Below are 17,940 nucleotides of genomic sequence, written 5' to 3'. Positions count from 1 at the left end.
GATTAAGTTATCTCACACTGAGTGCACATTTGAGAAATCGTGATTTGCTTTTTAAAATAATGAATTGTGTACCAGGACAGGGATGTGTGGATGTGACTCTGTTTTCTGAAGTGCGGGGACAGGCATAGTGCTATGAGGGGAGCAGTTCTGTGGGAGGTGACTGAATATGTAAAGGAAATGAGAATTCAATCTCCTTGTCTGTGTGCTAATAGAAGAGAGCCCTGTGTAAGCCAGACAGTAATTGCTAGACACCAATTCAATCTAAGGGATTATGGAGGAGGCATCTTGGAAATGAAAATCTAATATGTATTAGGCAGAGTGGGTCAGGACAAATCTAAAATATTGAACTTACCAAGGACAGCATGTCACAATGAATGTCAGTCTCTGTCAGTGAGTGTGAAAACAACTCTCTCGACTGACTGAAGGTGCACCTTTTAGCTTTTTTTTTTTCCATATTACCTTTAAAATAAAGCAACCTAGAAGATTATTTCGTTTCATAAATTCAGTCAGTAGAATATTGTCAGTATCAGGGAAAGATGTATTCATTACATTTAGTTTTTTCCTTTAAAAAATTATAATGTACTTGTGTAACACTGTTTTGTTTTTTGGGCCTCTGCAGTGTCTATGGTGTGGGAGAAGAGAGATCTAACTGTTTCTCGGTCTTGGTTTGTTTCCCTGTACATCATTTCAAAGGTGTAGTTGCTATGGCAATGTTGCTATGGCAAAGGGGAAAAAAGGGCTCATTTTGTAACAATAAAATTGTGTAATGGTTACATTTTCTAATTTCGTGTGTCATGTTTTTTTTGTGGAAAAACCTGTGAGAGAAATAATGAAATAAATAAATAATATCACAATGACACAGATCTGCATATCAGGACAAGCTCCAATTCCTCACTGTTGTGTTTATAAATGGGTGGGCAGGTGGGCAGGTGGTAGGGGCTAGTGTGCCTCACACACCTACCCTAGACAACGCCAACATCTGTAACTTAACCTGTTAAGTTAACCCAGTATTACTACAGCCATAACCCTATCGGATACAGCCACAAATCCCAGCATAACACACATACAGACAGGTGACAAATTAAAAGAAAAACCTGAATAAATGAGTCGAAGAACATTACGAATGCAGAAGCCTCCAAACAGGTGTACTGCATGATACAATTTAGCAATTAACATCCTGTCATGCTCTGTGGCATGTATATAAATGCTGAGCAGGCCCAGCTGACCTCAATTTTGGATCAAGATGGCAAGAGAATTTGTAATGTTTCATGCCTTGTACTTAATTGTATTCTTGCACTTTGTATTGCACTTATGTTGTAAGTTGCCCTGGATAGGGAATCTGCCAAGAAATAAAAATAACAATAATAATAAAAGAGGAAAGGATCTAAGTGACTTTGAAAGAGGGGTCATTATTGGGGCACGAATGGCAGGAGCTTCAGTCACAAAGACGCTCAACTGCCTAGTGTTTCAATAGGAACAGTGACTAAGGTTACATCTGCATTTAGATCTATGGGAAAGACATCACTAAATAGGGTTGGAAAATGTGGTCGAAAGCGCACATTCGGTGACCATGGTGCTCGTGCATTACTGCGATATGTAAGGACAAACAGAAGAGCAACTCTTTCCCAGGTGACTGAGAATGTCAGTGCAGGACATAATCAGACTCTGTCAGCAAGAACAGTACGTCGACAACTACACAGAGAGGGTTATTATAGTACGGTTGTGGCGGCCTGGCAGCTCTGTTATGCTGTGGGGGACATTTTCCTGGCATGGTTTGGATCCACTTGTCCCTTTAGAGGGAAGGGTCACTGCAAATCATTACAAAGTTACTCTGAGTGATCACCTTTATCCTATGGTGGAACATTTCTATCCTGATGGGAGCAGTCTCTTCCAGGATGACAATGACACCCCATCCACAGGGCACGAGGGCTCACTGAATGGTTTGATGAGTATGAAAATGATGTGAATCACAGGCTATGGCTATTTTGGACCGACGTGTTAGACAGCGCTTTGCACCACCATCATCAAAACCCCAAATGAGGGAATATCTTTTGGAAGAATGGTGTTCATGCCTCCAGTAGAGTCCAGAGACTCGTAGAATCTGTGCCAAGAGCATTGAAGCTGTTCTGGTGGCTCGTGGTGCCCCAACACCTTACTGAGACACTTTATATTGGTTTATCCTTTAGTCTGTATATATTTATAACATCAACTTCAATTAAGCAGTCACAATAATATACAGTTTTTATTGGGGAAAAACAAAAGATTATTGTTCATATTTCAGTTTTAAGGTGGTATGTTTATAAGAGTAATTTAAATATATATATATATACGTTTTGGGAACAAATATTTATCTTTAAGCATCTTTCTTTTCAATATTACAGGATATAAATGGCAGATATTACTGTTTCCTTAATGCAATAATAACACAGCACAAACTTGGGAAACCTACAGGGAGTAGCATGTCTTGTTTCAGGCAGTGAAGAGGGCAGACACCATGGGAAGGATACCCAGGGCAAGGGTGAGAGTCAGGGGGCTGGCCTGAGGAGCGCTGGCCCAGTCTGGAGCATCCAGGATACAGTCAGTGTAGGGCTCGATGCAAGCAGCATAGGCCATGACGTGAGGGATGTAACTTTGCTCCTGCACTCCGTGGAACAGGTGGGCCATCGGGCCCTTGGCAAAAATGGCCACATCTTCTGAGCCATGAGTCTCCGAATCGAGCAACACAGCAGACTGCTGCATGTACTCTTTAGTAGCTGAACAGAGAAGGAAAGAAAGAAAGACAAATGTTGATTCTGATTCAGTGGGTTGCTAATGACGTTCTGGGATCAATGTGCTGCCGAGAACCAGATGTGTGCAGGAGTTGCCTTTGTTTCATAATCTCCTTTATCTTCTTAATCAGGCAAACAAGGTCATTGTTTAAAAAGGACGAACTAGGAAATCACGTCATCATTTCTTAATGGTGCAATGCAAATTATGTGTCCGTGCAGAAGTGCCATAGAAGATCAAATGTAAAAAGTAATAATTGCCACAAGGTGGTGCTGTAATACACCTATAAAAACAGGATGTACTACAGCAGAAATTAGAAAATTGTTGCAATGTAGTACATCCTGTTTTTTTATTTTAATAAACCATGTACAGCAATGTAGTATGTAGTACACATAAATGGACATGCACAGTTAGTTGTAGTTGCTGTTAGGACAGGATTATTTAAACATTCAAATGCATGTGGATATATTAAAAGTAGATATATTAAGAATAGCCCCACATGCAACAACATTACAATCGCTAATGGAAACCAAGTTTTCTAGTGCTTTAATTACTACTAAATGACTTAGCCCTGAGCACCTGAAAGAACAGTTCAAAAAAGTGTTTGATTCTAAGTGGAATTAAATTAGATCAATAGTTAATCTGAATATAAATCATATTTTTGTGCTTAATTTAAAAGTATAATTACTTAAACCCAAAGTATTCAAATAATATACTAAGTTCTTACATATAACACTGGCGTTGGGAGCAGGACGGGTTCCATTTTGAAGTATAAAACCTGGTCCATTTCCGTATAAGATGGTTGTGAAACGTTTCTTGTCATCAGCAATTTCAGGTGAAAGTTCTGTTTGAAATACAGAATAACAAATGCAATCAGCAAGCAGGGTATTCGGGATGAGATAGTAGTCATGGTCAAGCTTTTATATTAGCTGATAAGTACACTGTAGGCCAACAACAACATGTTTAGTGAGGGTCATATGTCTTCAGTCACCTTGCTACAAAACCTGTATAGCTCATATAACCTGTATACCCCTTCTGTATACTACTTTGTAACCACCAGAGGGAGCACTCCAAGGTTAACAGTAGCCCTTGTCTGCAACATTTAGTGGAAAACAGGTCAGGCGGATTATTCTGGGTACCAAAGACAGAGTCTCCCCGATGCGCCTTCCCTCCCAGAGTGAAGACGTGAGAGTGGTCAGCAGTGGCCACTGTCAGAGTGTCCAGCGTACTGGTCAGCTCCCCTGTCCTCTCAATCGCCTTGTCGAATTCCAGTGTTTCAGTCAGGGCATACTTGGCCTTATTGGCATGGTGTCCATGGTCAATTCTCCCCCTTGAATTTCAAAAGTCACAGAAATATATAAATCTACTGTCAGAATCAGCTGTTTAGAAGATACAGTGCCCAGTCCGTTACTACAGCCAAAATGCAGTGAGAAATGGTTCTGAGGCAAGAAATTAGATCTTTTGTTTTATGTAGCTTTTCTAAAACTGATATTGATGATATTCACTTCATTATGGTGCCAGGTGGTTTTTTGAACAAGGGCTCTTTTCAGTGAACATAAGCTGACATTTGCTGTCAGGCCCCAACAGATCACCGAATATAATCTCCAAGACAAAAAAGGGTATTTCGGAAGCCAGAATAACTACTCATAAAGAGAGTGAGAGAAAAGCAGCACTCCTTGCAAATTAAATACACAATATACATATTATTTTATCTGTGTTGCTTTCTACTTCATGTTTTACTCTCTGTGATGCTGTGGCCTCTAGTCTGCATCGCTTAAATACCAGTGTTAACTTATCTTCCACAAAGAGGAAAAATCCTTTGGGGTTCTTGCTGAGAATTTTGATGGCCTTTTCTGTCATCTCAGTGAGGGAGGGGTCAGTCTTGGGATTACGGTCCAGCTCGTACCTGGTGTCTTGTGGCTCAAAGAGACCTTATAAGCAGAAAAAGACAACATCAAACACACCAAGACATTGACACTGACTACAACCTACTACAATCATTTCACTATTGTGAATGAAGTGAAATAGAATAGCTATGAACTACACCAAATGCAAGTTGTTTCTGTGGACTTGTGGAGAACAATCTCTTAAAATGACTTTAGTTTTATTTTTTAAACCTATCAAATCACACCAACTGAAAAAAATAACCTCCAATTTCCTCTCCAACTCTGGCCACTGTTAGGATAATTAAATACCGTTTTCCTGTAGTTTAATGTTTGATATTTGATACTGCTGTGTAACCTGTGTGAACTTGTTTTTCTTGAAGGTTTGATGCATTTGAGCGCTTTTAGAATAACAGTGCCATGAACTCTCTGTTCCTCTGCTTTTGTATTCACAGCTATAATAGAAATGGAAACAAACAACAGGGCAAAGTAAAGTGCATACAGTGTATTGTGAAAAGGCTGGATGAAAGGACAGTGTGGCAATATTGACCTCTGCTGGGGAGTAGTGGAATTGCACCTCGCAGATTCAAGAGTACAAAAGCATGAGCACTGCTCTCAGAAGCAGGTCACACCAGGTATAGTGAAAGCTGTAACATTCTTGCTTGTGATGCATAATTATCAGAAATGCCAAATTTCAGAAAAAAAAAGTATAGTAAAAAAAACACAAAATATTAAATAATAATAATAAAATAGGAAATCAATATCATATGTATTGCTTCGCAGATCAACAATATAGCAGGTACATGTATGCAGCCGATGTACTTACCCATTAGGTAGTCTGCCTTCTTCACGTTCACTTTATCAAGTTGATCTTTGTTCCAGACATAATGTGCATTCTGAAGCAATGGCGGAAGAGACAAAAACAAAATCAAATGCAATATCAGCCCACGTACAATTGCAATTGCTTTCAATGTAAGATGGCACAATGCAGAAATGTCAAATGTGCTAGAAGCAAATGTTTTCATAGTGTGCAAATTGTGAAAAGAATGATGCTGAGATGAGGATGTAGATGACAATCAGTTATGTTATGCTATTTTGTTGTTATTTCAGTCATTCTTTCCATAAAATGTGCAGTAGTGCATTCTTGTTAGGCTATATGATTATTGGTCTTCATCTACTCAAATCAAATTGAGCAAAGGGAAGGGAGAACTCAATATTCCAGTCAAGTTATTACCATCACTGTTCAATAAGGACTATATTGCATAATAATTAGATCCCACTAGTAGACCTGGGAGGGAAGTGATTTGTATGATTTGAAGGTGTTGTTCATTTCTGAGTGGGTTTGCACAGACTTCTAGGCTAGTGTCTTTGAATGCTCCTAGTGCAGCGACAGACAGCACTTATCACAAGTCATTCTGATTTGTGGAGGTACCTGTTGATTAATTGAATTAAAACTAAAAAAGCCTGGTCAACCTTGCGTTAGTTAGGCTGCCAGAGAATCAGCTGCCTCTGAGGACTGTCTCTGTCTGCCAAGGCCTGAAAGGGAATACCTTCCTCTTTTTCAGCCACTCGTCAATGAGGTTTCTCCCATCCTGTCTGTTTCCATATCTGGTTTGGTACTCAGGATCACGGGTTGTGTTGGGCATCATGTATTGCCTTCCTCCTCCCAGAATAACCTGCCACAGGAAACAAAAAAAGTGTTTTTATACCCACATCCCCAAACATTCTGAGGAACACCTCATTTTCCATGATTTATTTTATGTAGCTTTCTCCCAATGACAATGGTAATCATTATTTGCAAACAAGTGGCATCAGTACAGAGACACAGTAGTCCAAGAATGGTCCATACAGTCCTGATACTGGGCCTGTTGCCAGTAGTGTTCATGGTCCCTTAATAACTCAGGCTGTGTTTCGCCACGTGCACAGGAAAGTTGCTTTATGAAAACAGTAGAGGGGCCTATGTGTTTGATTTTACTGCGTTACACATTTCACTGAGCTGTGTTCTCAGCTTACATCAATGTCTGTGTTGCTGATGAGCTGGAGGGCGATGTCCTGACAGCCTTGGGCCTTTGCGTCACTGGGCAGGTTAACGTCACTGTACCAATCTCTGCTGGCGGTATGGGCGTAGGTAGCAGCTGGAGAGGCATGCTGGACCCGGGTTGTGGTCACGATGCCCACTGATTTACCTGAAACACAGCCCACACCATCAAGTAACACCATGCGCAAGAGAAACACTGCAGAGAGGAGGTACGATCTCCTTCACTAAAGCTATGTCCATACCGACTTGCTTGGCCCGGTGGAGGATGGAGGTGACCTCATTGCCGGCAGTGGTGTTGCACTGGTAGCGCCTGGCTGCCGCACTCAGGCCGATGGTGCCATAATTGGCCTTGACGCCACACAAGTAGGCAGTGCCTGTGCCGGCGCTGTCAGGCATCTGGCGGTCTACATTGTAAGTCTGCCGTGGAGAGAAACACAGACACATCTGTACACTTCACCCTCAGATATAAAAACATTGACAGCAGGGAGAAAAATAAATACGTGTCTACAGAAGTGTCTGCATGAGGTCAAATTTCCAGCCTCGTGCTGAGGTGTCTGCCAGCATTTATTCCAGCTGAATTCAGAAGACATTTCTTTTTTTTTATAGATGAATATTTCTACATATTTTCTATTGAACTTGCCTATAAAGTTACCGCGTCAAATGTTGTAAGTTACTCGAAAACACTGACATTTGTAGGAGCTGAAATCAACCAAAGAGGAGCAAGACTGAAATGAAAGCCAAGCCAGCAAACAGGGGCGTACTCTAGGACCATAACTGATGCTGTGTCTCATCAAAGATCAACACTTCACTCTGTAAAGTTTTATTTTTAGATACAGTCCTTAGATATAAAGAAGCTGGGAAAAAAAGATACGTGTTATTGTCAGAGTCCACATCATAATCTTTGCAGAGTATTTGATTTAAAATATAAGCCTATTTTAAGGTTAAGGTTTAGTGTAAGAATGGAGTTTAGACAGAACATCATTTGCAGAAGGAAGCATACTGTACGTGGTGCGGATCAGTGCTGTGACAGCAGGGCTATGCTCTGACCTTGGACAGAGCCAAGTAAGGGAAGGTGTCCGTGTTCAAGACGCTCTCCTCGCCTGTCCTTCCCTTCTCCTGTCCTTTTAGGATCCGGGCTGCTGTCACCGTGGAAACACCCATTCCTGGACACAAACCAAACACACGCTGGACTGTACATTACTGTAAAGCCTTTGAAAGAGTCACAACAATCACTCAATCAGCATAAGGTTGTTTAATCATTTGCAGCTTTAAACATTCATGGCACTCAAAAGATCTTTTGTTGTCATGAACCATGAAGTTCAACTACCCATGATGCGCAAAGTGTTCCCCATCACCAGTACCAAACATTGCTTTATTGAAGACCAATTCATGTACATACTAGTGTTATTAACCTGCATCATGTGACATTTTTCAGTTCTTACTTTCTTTAAATAACAAGGTAAAAGTTCTGGGTAGATATTGCATTCTGCAATATAAGGCTGTAAAGAAAAGCCTACCCAAAAAGGCTGTGATCAGTGATCATCTATCCAACAAGTAGGGATAGTTCTTGTGAGCAGTTCATTATCTGAACTCCATTTACAACTTCCATAAGCAATCCTTTCACTTAGGAACCATTATCTGAGTTTTCTGTTGGTGATGACAGACTGATAAGTATGCGCTCAAATTAGCATCATAAGTAACAAATTCAAAATAAAAAATATTGTAGAAGAGAAAAATTAAGTTCAGAAAGAAATGATGTTGAGATTAAAAATAAAACAATCAAAAGCAAAATGTATAGAATGGCAGCAACCCAGTGCGTTCGCTTTAACATTATTTGCTTTCAGGTGTTTTGTGTGCTTTTGATATAATTATTTTTGTTTACAATTCTATACATTTTGCTTTCAATTGTTTTATTTTTGATCTCAAAATCATTTACAATATTTTTTATTTTGAATTTGTTACTTTGAGCCCATATATAAGCATCAAACAGACTGAATGTTCTCTAATCTGGTAGTGGTTATTAATTCTGGTTATTGTTGCTGTATTAACTTTATTCAGTAAACAAAGTGCATTATTTACAGATGCAAGCCTTTCTGGTAGCTAGGTAAACTAGGCTGTGTGGAACTGACTTGTAGAGTTGCTTCCAGTATCCCAGCCTCCTGAGCTCCTGATTCCAACTCTTACTCACCATCGCCCAAGAAGAGGATGATATTCTTGGCACGGTGCACATTGGGCTGCAGCTCCAGAGCTTCCTTCAGAGACTCCTTTGCTTTCACGATCCAAAAGTTCGGGTCTTCCTCCTCCTCTGTAGAATCACGCAGGACAGAAGAAAGAGGGGCACTTACCAAGAAATTTCTACACAAGAGACCACTTCCAAAAACAGCTTTCATCCTGAATCCTTTCATCCAGGAGTAAAAGAATTGTCTATGCGTGCAATGACACCATTGTTCAAGTGTTCATGTAATTAACTCTGCTGACAAATTATTTGTAGCTGCAATAATACAAGAAGGCCAAAGACAGAAAAGCATGGAAGTTTCTTGTTTCGACCTTATGCTCCTCTTGGAGGGAAGAGGATGAGTAAAGTAAGTAAGCAATACAACATGAGGTCATTATGAATTATTTTTCATTATTTTATTTTATTTTATTTTAAACATACTCTAATGCTACTACTACCATGACTTACAGTAATAATAATAATAATAATAATAATAATAATAATAATAATAATAATAATAATACATTAAAAATCATATCACACTTACCAGGGATTATTGAGCAGGACAACTTGATAATGAAACAAATCAGTAACCCACTAATCAGCCAGGGATGCAGGACAGCCATGGTGTGTGTACAACACAGGAGATCTCACTGGAGTAAGAGCTCGGGTCCTCCGTTTTAATTAATTTTTTATGGCTTTGTACCAGAACAAAGGGCAAAGGTTTATTTTGTGTTGGGTTACTTGATTACTTGGTTTATTACTAAGCTTGAGGACTCCACCTTTATAGATCACAAATGCATAAGTGCAAACTGTAAATGTGGGATAAGCTCCTGATTAACTCTATGGCTGTCGGGAATTCTCGAGCAGCTTTTATTAACTTTACTTGCTATACTGTAAAACAGACAAGTCTTTGATATGTTTCTATACCTAAAAACTTAATGGGGAAACAAAAGTTCCTTAAAAAATACCATGTTTTGACAGCACTTAAATATATGTAGTAAGTTAACACAAGGTTTCCTGCCCAGCCATAATTTCCTTCAGACGCTCTTATAACACTTCAGTTGAAGTCAGGTCAGGTAACAGGAGATTCTCTCTAGAAATCATGTTATGTTCAAATAGCACTGCTGTGTCTTATGAGCGCAGGACCATGAATCATTTCAATAAGTAATATATATGATTTCTTTGCTCTATCTAATTCTTCTTCAGCCACACTACAACAATCATTCCCCGAAAAGCTAAAATCACACTTTATATCAAATTGTTTTACTGCTGTGATTCAAACTTGGGAGAAAGCCACAATCGATCATCTGAGAATATGCTTGTATAACAGTTTCATATATCAGTAGCTATAGCCAGGAATATTTTAATAAAATACATCATATAGCTGAGCTTATTGATAAGAATTATTTGTTTAGTTTGCATTCAAGAAGGATTGGTTTAACAGGTTCACATGTTGTCTTTTATCCTAAGCTTGATTTATAGATGTCTAGTTTCTACACATAAGCATATCGCTGATATTTCCCTTCACAAAGTCAGACAGGATTCAAGTTTCAGTAACAAGCAGTTCCCTTGGAATAGGGTTTTATTCTCTGAATACATTAAAACTGCAGATAAATCACAGTATCATTTTAAGGAATGGGTAAATAAAACAAAAAACAAATAAGCCTATAAAATCCATCATGAGAAATGCCCTGAGTGAGTCCATGTGAAAATAATTACAATAAAACAATGCACTTCTATTATCAGTGGAGTTAAATGAGTGGCGTTGTTAATTATATATTAAAGGTGTCTTGAATTAAATGCAAAAAAATATTAAATCCCACACCAGTCTTTCAGAAGAGATATAATATAAGGGTAATTACTGTATTGCAGAATTTAAAAATATAGAACATAGTTAAACATGCTTAATGTGATATAAAACCAACAACAACATTTACTGTAAAAAGGAAGTGGCCCACGTGTAATAGGAAATGTTTTCATATTCCTACAGTGTACAAAGTGTTTGTTATGCACTAAAGAGCAAGTGTATATTTCTTTTTCTTTTCGGAGTATTTCTATGTGAAACACTGAGCATTTGATATGAGAGAAATATATATATATATATATATATATATATATATATATATATATATATATATATATATATATATATATATATATATATATATATATAAAACCTTAAATACCAAAAACACCCAGAACTGTATGCTCTGGGAAATTGATTTAAATAAAGTAAGAAATCTGTAAAAAATCTTAAACGTCCACATATTAGATTCAAAAGCAGCTATCCAACATGTTTAATTAGGAAGTGGGCTGTATTTCAAAACTTGTCTATTTTAAACTGTTCAGCAAAATACATCTTTCATCAGATTTCAGACTGAGATAACGGACACTGAGAAATAGAACAGTTTCAGAAAGTAATGACATATCCCTGATAATAAGAGCTGGAATCCTTGTGGAGGAGTCAGTGCAGGCTCTCAGCACAGAGAAGGGCTTGAACCTCTTTCATAGGTAACAGTATTCATCAGAAAATCAGTAAAGTTCAAATATAATTTCACACTTCAGTTATAAGACACATTAAAATATATTTATATTATAATATATCAGTAGATTTCCTGAGGAAGAAGACATCTTCAGCTATCTCACAGGATGCTTGCCCTGATTTCTGCTGAAGGACAATGGTGAAAGAAGAGGATCCTACAAAGAAAGAGAAGCCTCATGTCCTGAGAGCCAGCAGCAGAGTGGGCAGCATGAGGAAGACGCTGGCGTGACAGTGAGGGGCTGCGCCGGCCTCTGGAGGGCAGTCTGTGTAGGGCTCCAGACAGGCTGCGTAGGCCAAGACGTGGGCTATGTAATTCTGCTCCTTCACACCATGGAACAGATGGGCCATGGGGCCTCTGGCGTAGATAGCCACATCTTCCCCACCATGAGTCTCTGTGTTCAAGGGCACGGCAGCCTGCTGCATATACTCGTCGTCCACTGAGGACACAGGCGGAGGAAAAGGAAAGGCAGTGTCGTGAGATGAAGGCAGATGATGAACAGAATGTCACACATAGACATGCAGGAGAAGGACACATACACATTATTTGTCCCCTGTCCATGCTTGCTATTTGTAAATCTTCTGTCACTGTACAGATGTGGTTAGCATTATTAGCAGAACTGTAGATGGTATGCACCTGGGTTAAAACTTACTGTAATCAACAAATGTAATATTTGCTCTCGTTCCATTCTGGAGCAGATATCCAGGTCCATTCGCGTACAGGATACTGGTATATGGCATGTCGTCATCAGCAATCTTTGGGGCGAGACCTGAGGAAATTCCAGAACAGTCAGGTTACTTCATATTTCCAAGGCTATAAGCAAAAGATACACAAATCATTAAGTGACTGTTTAAGTCTTAGCAATCAACTTGCAGTATTCACAGTGGAATGCAAACGTGGTTGTTTTGTTGTTGAAAGAAACTGTACCAAAGATTGGGTTCCCTCGTGGGGTATTTCCTCCCAAGGTGAAGACATGGGAGTGGTCAGCGGTGACCACAGTCAGAGTGTCGGAGTCGCTGGTCAGTTCGGAGGCGCGCTGGATTGCCCGGTCAAACATCACCGCCTCTGTCAGTGCTAGTTTAGCAACACCGTCATGGTGCCCATGGTCAATTCTCCCCCTTAAATTAGCGCAATATCATAGAAACCGATAAGACACTCTGACAGATGTGTTATCTGTTGAGGATTGACATGCATCTGGGTGCTAAACAGAAATGTGAAATTGAAGACACTTGTATTGCATCTGCACTGGCGGCTTGTTCGACACCAAAAACAAAAACCCATCACAATCACTTATCTTCCACAAAGAGGAAAAATCCTTTGGGGTTCTTGCTGAGGATCTGAATGGCCTTCTCAGTCATCTCCACGATGGAGGGATCTCGAGTGGTGTTGCGATCCAGCTCATACCTCATATCCTTGGCCTCAAAGAGACCTGCAATCAAAATGCTTGTGGTTTAAGCTGCTTGTGCATTGTGTTTAAGGAGCTCAACAGATAAAATATTTACAGGGAACAGCATGTTATCAAGTGAGAATTGTTAGTTTGTTAGTTCTTTCTTTTTCCACTTCCATGAATAACAGGCTTTACAGAAATAATTAGTTTTAAATAATAATTAGGTAATGAAGTAATTTCTTACTGTCTATATTAATCTCATTTTACAAATTATCTTCATAGTGTATGTTCTTTGTTAAATTCGGGTGGTATTAAAATGTTTCTTTCTTTCTTTATTTCTATAGTGAAAAAAGTATTTTACCCATAAGATAGTTGGTTGACTCAACATCCACAGCATCAAACTGTTCTTTATGCCATACATATTTTGCATTCTTGGACTGAAATAAAACCAACACAAAATACAAAAACAAAACAACATAAGACTATAGACATTTTCAGTAATTTAAAATATGTCCATGCTGGTATAGGAAAAAGTGTTTCCAACTACATTAAAAAGGTGGAACATACTCCTGACTTCTTTCATTCTGTTTTCATATAAGTTATTGGAAGGTTACTATTGCCTGATCAAAATAACTAACAAAATGATTACATCAGTAAACGGGTTTTGTAATGTATTTCCAGTGTTCCCTTATCTCTTTCTGAACCTCCTAACCCTGCTGTTTTCCTGCAGGCATTGTAGAGTCTACATGCAATTTGGTGCAATGCTTGTTTTCTGACGTTATCAAGCTTTGCAGCAGCATATTGTGTGTGTAGGCTACTCTGTAGAGGCAAAGGTCATTCCAAGAATTTCCATAATGGAGTTCTAAGTGGCACCATTGCAACTGATATAGCTTCTTAACTCTGGCGCTCAGTGATCACTTACCCTAACCCATGCTTTCTTTCACCTACATTTAATTTGTTATTTAAGTGAAATTTGGACTTTTTACATGCAGCATGGAGGGCGATTACCTCTCGGGCCTCCAGCCACAGCTTAATGAGGTTCTGTCTGTCCTTGCGCTGGCCGCGGCGGGAAGTTGATGTGGGGTATTCTGGGTCGGGTGTCCCCTTCGGAGTCATGTACATGCGCCCCCCACCTAGGATGACCTGCAGGGCATTAACAACAGGCTGTGTGTCTTGGCAACCAGCTGCCCGTCATCAGATTCAGAGAGGAAATGGAGATAGAATGCATACTGAATGCTGTACTAATTAGAAAATGCAATCCAATATGGGAATAGTAAAGTACACATTACAAAGAAGACAGTTATTCAGATTAAATTAATATAACAAATTGAAGGTGTGTTACTGATTGTTGTTTTTCTCCATAATGAATTTCGAATTAGGAGCAGATTTCTAAATCAGTTTAACTTAACAAGGCAATTTCAAATTATATCTTTGTGAATTTCTCAAAGCTCATGGATGAACTTTTCCGTAGTGCCTTCTCTGTCTCTGTCTGCCATTAAGAGGTCTTACATTAATGTCTGTGTTGTAAATGAGCTGTGTGGCAATGTCTTTGCATCCCTCTCTTCTAGCGCTGGGGGGTAGGTCTGCATCGCTGTACCAGCTGCGGCTCACACAGTGGGCATAGGAGGCTGCAGGGGAGGCGTGCTGGACCCGGGTGGTGGTCACAATGCCCACTGACTTCCCTGAAACACGAAGAGAAAAACAACTGAGGACTCCCACACACACAGCCGTTGCTCTCTTATCAGGCCTCCTTGATAGGAAGAAATGCTGAGAGGTCCTGTGGCATGCAGGGGCTGTACTGTGATCAGCAAAACTGAAGCTCTTGCACAATGAAGGCTTATTTTCAGAAACAGTTTATAACCTCAGCTTATCACAGCATTCATGAAAATGCATCACATCCATATGGAAACTGTCAGCCTAACCAGAGCTTGGATAGAAAATAAGGAAATAATCATAAAAAAACAAAAAACATTCATATCATTCATGTGTTAACAGCCTTAAGATGATATAAAAAGATATAACTAAAAAAATTGATCCACATCCAAAGCATGGGTCTCCATCATCTTGTCAACAGAGCAAAGCAAGTTCCTCAGAAGCCTGACTGCTTGACAAAGAAAAGATTAATCAACAAAATAAGCTGCTGGGTGGCTGGGTGGCTGTTTGGCGATGGTGAGATGGCTGGAGCGTGCAGTGAGGAGGTTACATGCCCTACCCTGTGCCTTGGCGCGGTGCAGCACAGAGAACACCTCGTTCCCTGTGGTGCTGTTGCACTGGGAGGCCACCGCGGAGGCACTCAGGCCCACTGTCTTGGAATTGGCCTTCACACCGCAGTGGTAGGCCGTGCCCGTGCTCGCGCTGTCCGCCACCTGCTTATCCACACTGTATGTCTGGAGAGAGTGAGAAAGTGAGAGAGTGACCAGGTCTCTTGATGCAGGAGGTTCAGACACTACTGATTTCACAGAAGGGTTACATCTCCGTAACGACCTCTGTACTGACTATTCTGACTATATGTCCTGGTAGTAAATAAAAGCATCCTTCGTGGCTCTGTATGAGCTGACCTTGGAAAGGGCAAGGTGTGGGAAGGTGTCCATGGCCAACACTGTCTCCTCACCAGGGTTCCCCTCCATCTGGCCCCTCAGGATGCGCGTGGCTGTCACCGTGCTCACTCCCATTCCTGTGAAAGCCAAAGCAGTGCAGATGTAAGGGTGACCGATAAAATGAAACAAAACAGAGAAACATCTACAACAAATCAATCTATAGCATAAGAATGTAATCTACACAAACTGTAGGAGGGGAGTGCTGGATTGAAGGACTCATCAGGCCTGTGATTCTCTCTGGTGATACCAGCAGGCCTGTACACAGTGGTTGAATGCATTGTCAAGATAAAGTGAAACAATACTTCAATAGGTGAAAACAAGGCAGATCTTGATGTTTCATAAAGAAGTTATCTTACAAGAAGACAACACAAGCAAACTACAGACACTTTTCTTTGTTCAAGGCTATTCTGGTGGCCTGCAGGGCCCATTCAGTGTCTGTAGGTCTTACTTCTTGGAAAATGTGTTGTTTCTCTACCAGGTGTTTGTTTAACTTACATCTGTAACGGCTGAAAGGGGAAAGAGAAAAAGGAAACGCTGTGCAGCATGTGTGGTGCTGCCAAAAAGTAAGCAAACCAACCCTGCTTTTGAACACTGGAATTGTACGGATTCCTTAGGTGTGGGCTGTGTGCTCTTACCATCTCCCAGGAAGAGCACGAGGTTCTTGGCGCGATGGTGCCGAGGTTGCAGCTTTAGCGCAGCCTGAAGAGACATCCTGGCCTGGGCGTTCCAGTAGGCAGGGTCCTGCTCCTGCTCTGCTATTCAGAGGAGGAAATGGAGAGGGGTTGTCATTCTCTTGTTCCCTGACTAATGTGGGGGACTTCTACACTGCTGCTGGTGAACTCCTGTCTCTTTTGGGTTTCATTCCAACTAAATTAATTTTTAATTACATAGGAGCATATGAACATAAGGAAGGTTACAACGAGAGGGAAACATTTGTCCATCTTATTTGTTTGGTATTAAGTGAGTTTGACTAAATAAAGTTGGATGGGGCAGGGATCTAGCATGAATCCAAGCACTGGGTTTCAGAACTCTTCTCTTATGGGTGTATTACAGTTAATATATATACACATATATACACACATATATATATATAAAGTTTAAAAAATATATTTTGTTTTACTTTTAACGTTGTTTAGACAACATACATTCATTAAACAAATGAAAGGTGGATTAAATAGATTGCGAAAGCAAGGAACGAACAAAAGAAAAGAGAGTTAAAAAAATTATAGTGATGAACAACATCCAGTGTTCAATAAGCTTAAGTAACAAAGAGTAAAATTGAAATAAAATCATATACAGGAACACTAAATACTCCAACCCCTTTTCCACAATACTGTTTCAATTTGATGATTTTATTTCTTGGAAGTCCACATTCTGCTTTCTTTTCTTTTTTTAATGAAAAGCACACTGTTAGCATGAGCAAAAACATTTCGGACTAAAATAATTAGCTACTTCAGATTACACAGAGCAATGGATATCCTGTAAAAAACTGCCCTAGCCATGTGGTTAAAACAGATTAACTGGGATCCTTGAAGAAACGCTTGGGTCGGATTCTGGCATTTATTTACGACTATTTCACAAGAAGAGCAGAATGTCTTGCTCTGACTGTACTTGTTCTTATGGACTTATGTTCTAAAAACAAGAACAATGAGTCTTGAGCATTACAAAAAGGTCTTGCAAACCTTGAACTTTTTTTTTTTCCAACACATAATACATTAATCAAAATCTTCATACAATAAAACAGTCAACAATTGATTATAAGCAATAAAAAGGTGGCTCAACCAGTGGCTTAGATTACTTGAACTACTCAACATAAAAATCTGAGTACATTTGAAATGTATTGATAAGTGGAGGAACAAATACATACAATAAGTTCATAATAGTACTACTACTAATACTACTTTTACTATGAATAATAATAAATATTCTCTCACCTGAAGGCACACCTATGGAGTGAGGGATGAACAGGAGAAGAGTTGAAATCAGTCTCAGAGTCCAGCTTTGCTCCATTGTGTGGGACCTCCAAGAGCACCAACCCAAAAAGTGCACAGAGTAGCAGCACTGGCCTTTTAAAGCCAGGGCGGGCTGCTGGAGATCTCTTGGCAGCATTCATAGGTCACTGAGGAAAGGGGAAGCTGGCATCACAGAGGAGAAGAGCCCAGTCTGAAACACCTCTTCAAAACAAAGATCATTTCTTTGGAGCTCCCCCCGCTGCCCCTTCTGTATATATATACAAAAATAAAATACGGCAGCAGTTTCCTTATTTAGTTTTTGTTTGGTCGTGTTTCCATTTCAGTGTTACAGTCCTGAGCATGGTCAAAACATTTCAAACTGGACTTTTCGTGATCATCTTAGTGATTTCATATTTTTATTTTCTTGCTGCGTTTTGGACTTCAGGGTCATCGTAACTAGTGGCTTGTATGACAAGGCACACAAATTCATGATCAAGAACTGGTTAGGATTCAGGAATGAACTAGATGTCAGGTTCACTGCCAATGAGTTAAGATTATT

General features: G+C 39.8%; 2 protein-coding genes across 3 annotated transcripts; both read right to left on the bottom strand.

Annotated features, from left to right (window-relative positions):
• Nucleotides 1-2,223: 2,223 nt before the first annotated feature.
• LOC136753268 (intestinal-type alkaline phosphatase) lies at nt 2,224-9,579 on the bottom strand. Its single transcript, XM_066709234.1, has 11 exons — nt 9,450-9,579; nt 8,876-8,992; nt 7,735-7,850; nt 6,930-7,104; nt 6,663-6,835; nt 6,200-6,325; nt 5,476-5,545; nt 4,563-4,697; nt 3,906-4,097; nt 3,494-3,610; nt 2,224-2,753 (listed from the first exon to the last, which is right to left on the bottom strand). Exons 1-11 carry the CDS (start codon nt 9,526-9,528, stop codon nt 2,470-2,472), a joined length of 1,584 nt encoding a protein of 527 aa, XP_066565331.1. The 5' UTR covers nt 9,529-9,579; the 3' UTR covers nt 2,224-2,469.
• Nucleotides 9,580-11,050: 1,471 nt separating this feature from the next.
• Nucleotides 11,051-17,491, bottom strand: alpi.1 (alkaline phosphatase, intestinal, tandem duplicate 1). 2 transcript variants are annotated; one of them, XM_066709233.1, is made up of 11 exons: nt 17,364-17,491; nt 16,065-16,181; nt 15,391-15,506; nt 15,045-15,219; nt 14,342-14,514; nt 13,841-13,975; nt 13,194-13,269; nt 12,740-12,874; nt 12,373-12,564; nt 12,098-12,214; nt 11,051-11,884 (listed from the first exon to the last, which is right to left on the bottom strand). In XM_066709233.1, the coding sequence occupies exons 1-11, from the start codon at nt 17,437-17,439 to the stop codon at nt 11,622-11,624; spliced, it is 1,575 nt and encodes a 524-aa protein (XP_066565330.1). In that variant the 5' UTR covers nt 17,440-17,491; the 3' UTR covers nt 11,051-11,621. The 2 variants fall into 2 exon arrangements, with proteins under 2 accessions (XP_066565330.1, XP_066565329.1); XM_066709232.1 differs by having other exon boundaries at nt 16,065-16,184; nt 17,364-17,485.
• Between the last annotated feature and the right edge of the window lie 449 nt (nt 17,492-17,940).

Source organism: Amia ocellicauda, chromosome 7, assembly GCF_036373705.1.
Source record: "Amia ocellicauda isolate fAmiCal2 chromosome 7, fAmiCal2.hap1, whole genome shotgun sequence".
In the NCBI taxonomy this organism is placed as follows: domain Eukaryota; kingdom Metazoa; phylum Chordata; class Actinopteri; order Amiiformes; family Amiidae; genus Amia; species Amia ocellicauda.
The sequence above is the reverse complement of the archived record's forward strand: the minus strand, read 5'-3'. Positions and strand labels throughout refer to the sequence as shown.

Excerpts from the sequence above, each read along its gene's own strand:
- LOC136753268 (XM_066709234.1), bottom strand. The coding sequence starts at position 9,528 with ATGGCTGTCCTGCATCCCTGGCTGATTAGTGGGTTACTGATTTGTTTC. Across the intron at positions 7,851-8,875 it reads CATCCTCTTCTTGGGCGATG|GAATGGGTGTTTCCACGGTG; the intron begins GTGAGTAAGAGT and ends GTTTGTGTCCAG. Across the intron at positions 6,836-6,929 it reads CCACCGGGCCAAGCAAGTCG|GTAAATCAGTGGGCATCGTG; the intron begins GTATGGACATAG and ends GCTGTGTTTCAG.
- alpi.1 (XM_066709232.1), bottom strand. The coding sequence starts at position 17,439 with ATGGAGCAAAGCTGGACTCTGAGACTGATTTCAACTCTTCTCCTGTTC. Across the intron at positions 16,185-17,363 it reads CTCCATAGGTGTGCCTTCAG|CAGAGCAGGAGCAGGACCCT; the intron begins GTGAGAGAATAT and ends TCCTCTGAATAG. Across the intron at positions 14,515-15,044 it reads GCACCGCGCCAAGGCACAGG|GGAAGTCAGTGGGCATTGTG; the intron begins GTAGGGCATGTA and ends TTCGTGTTTCAG.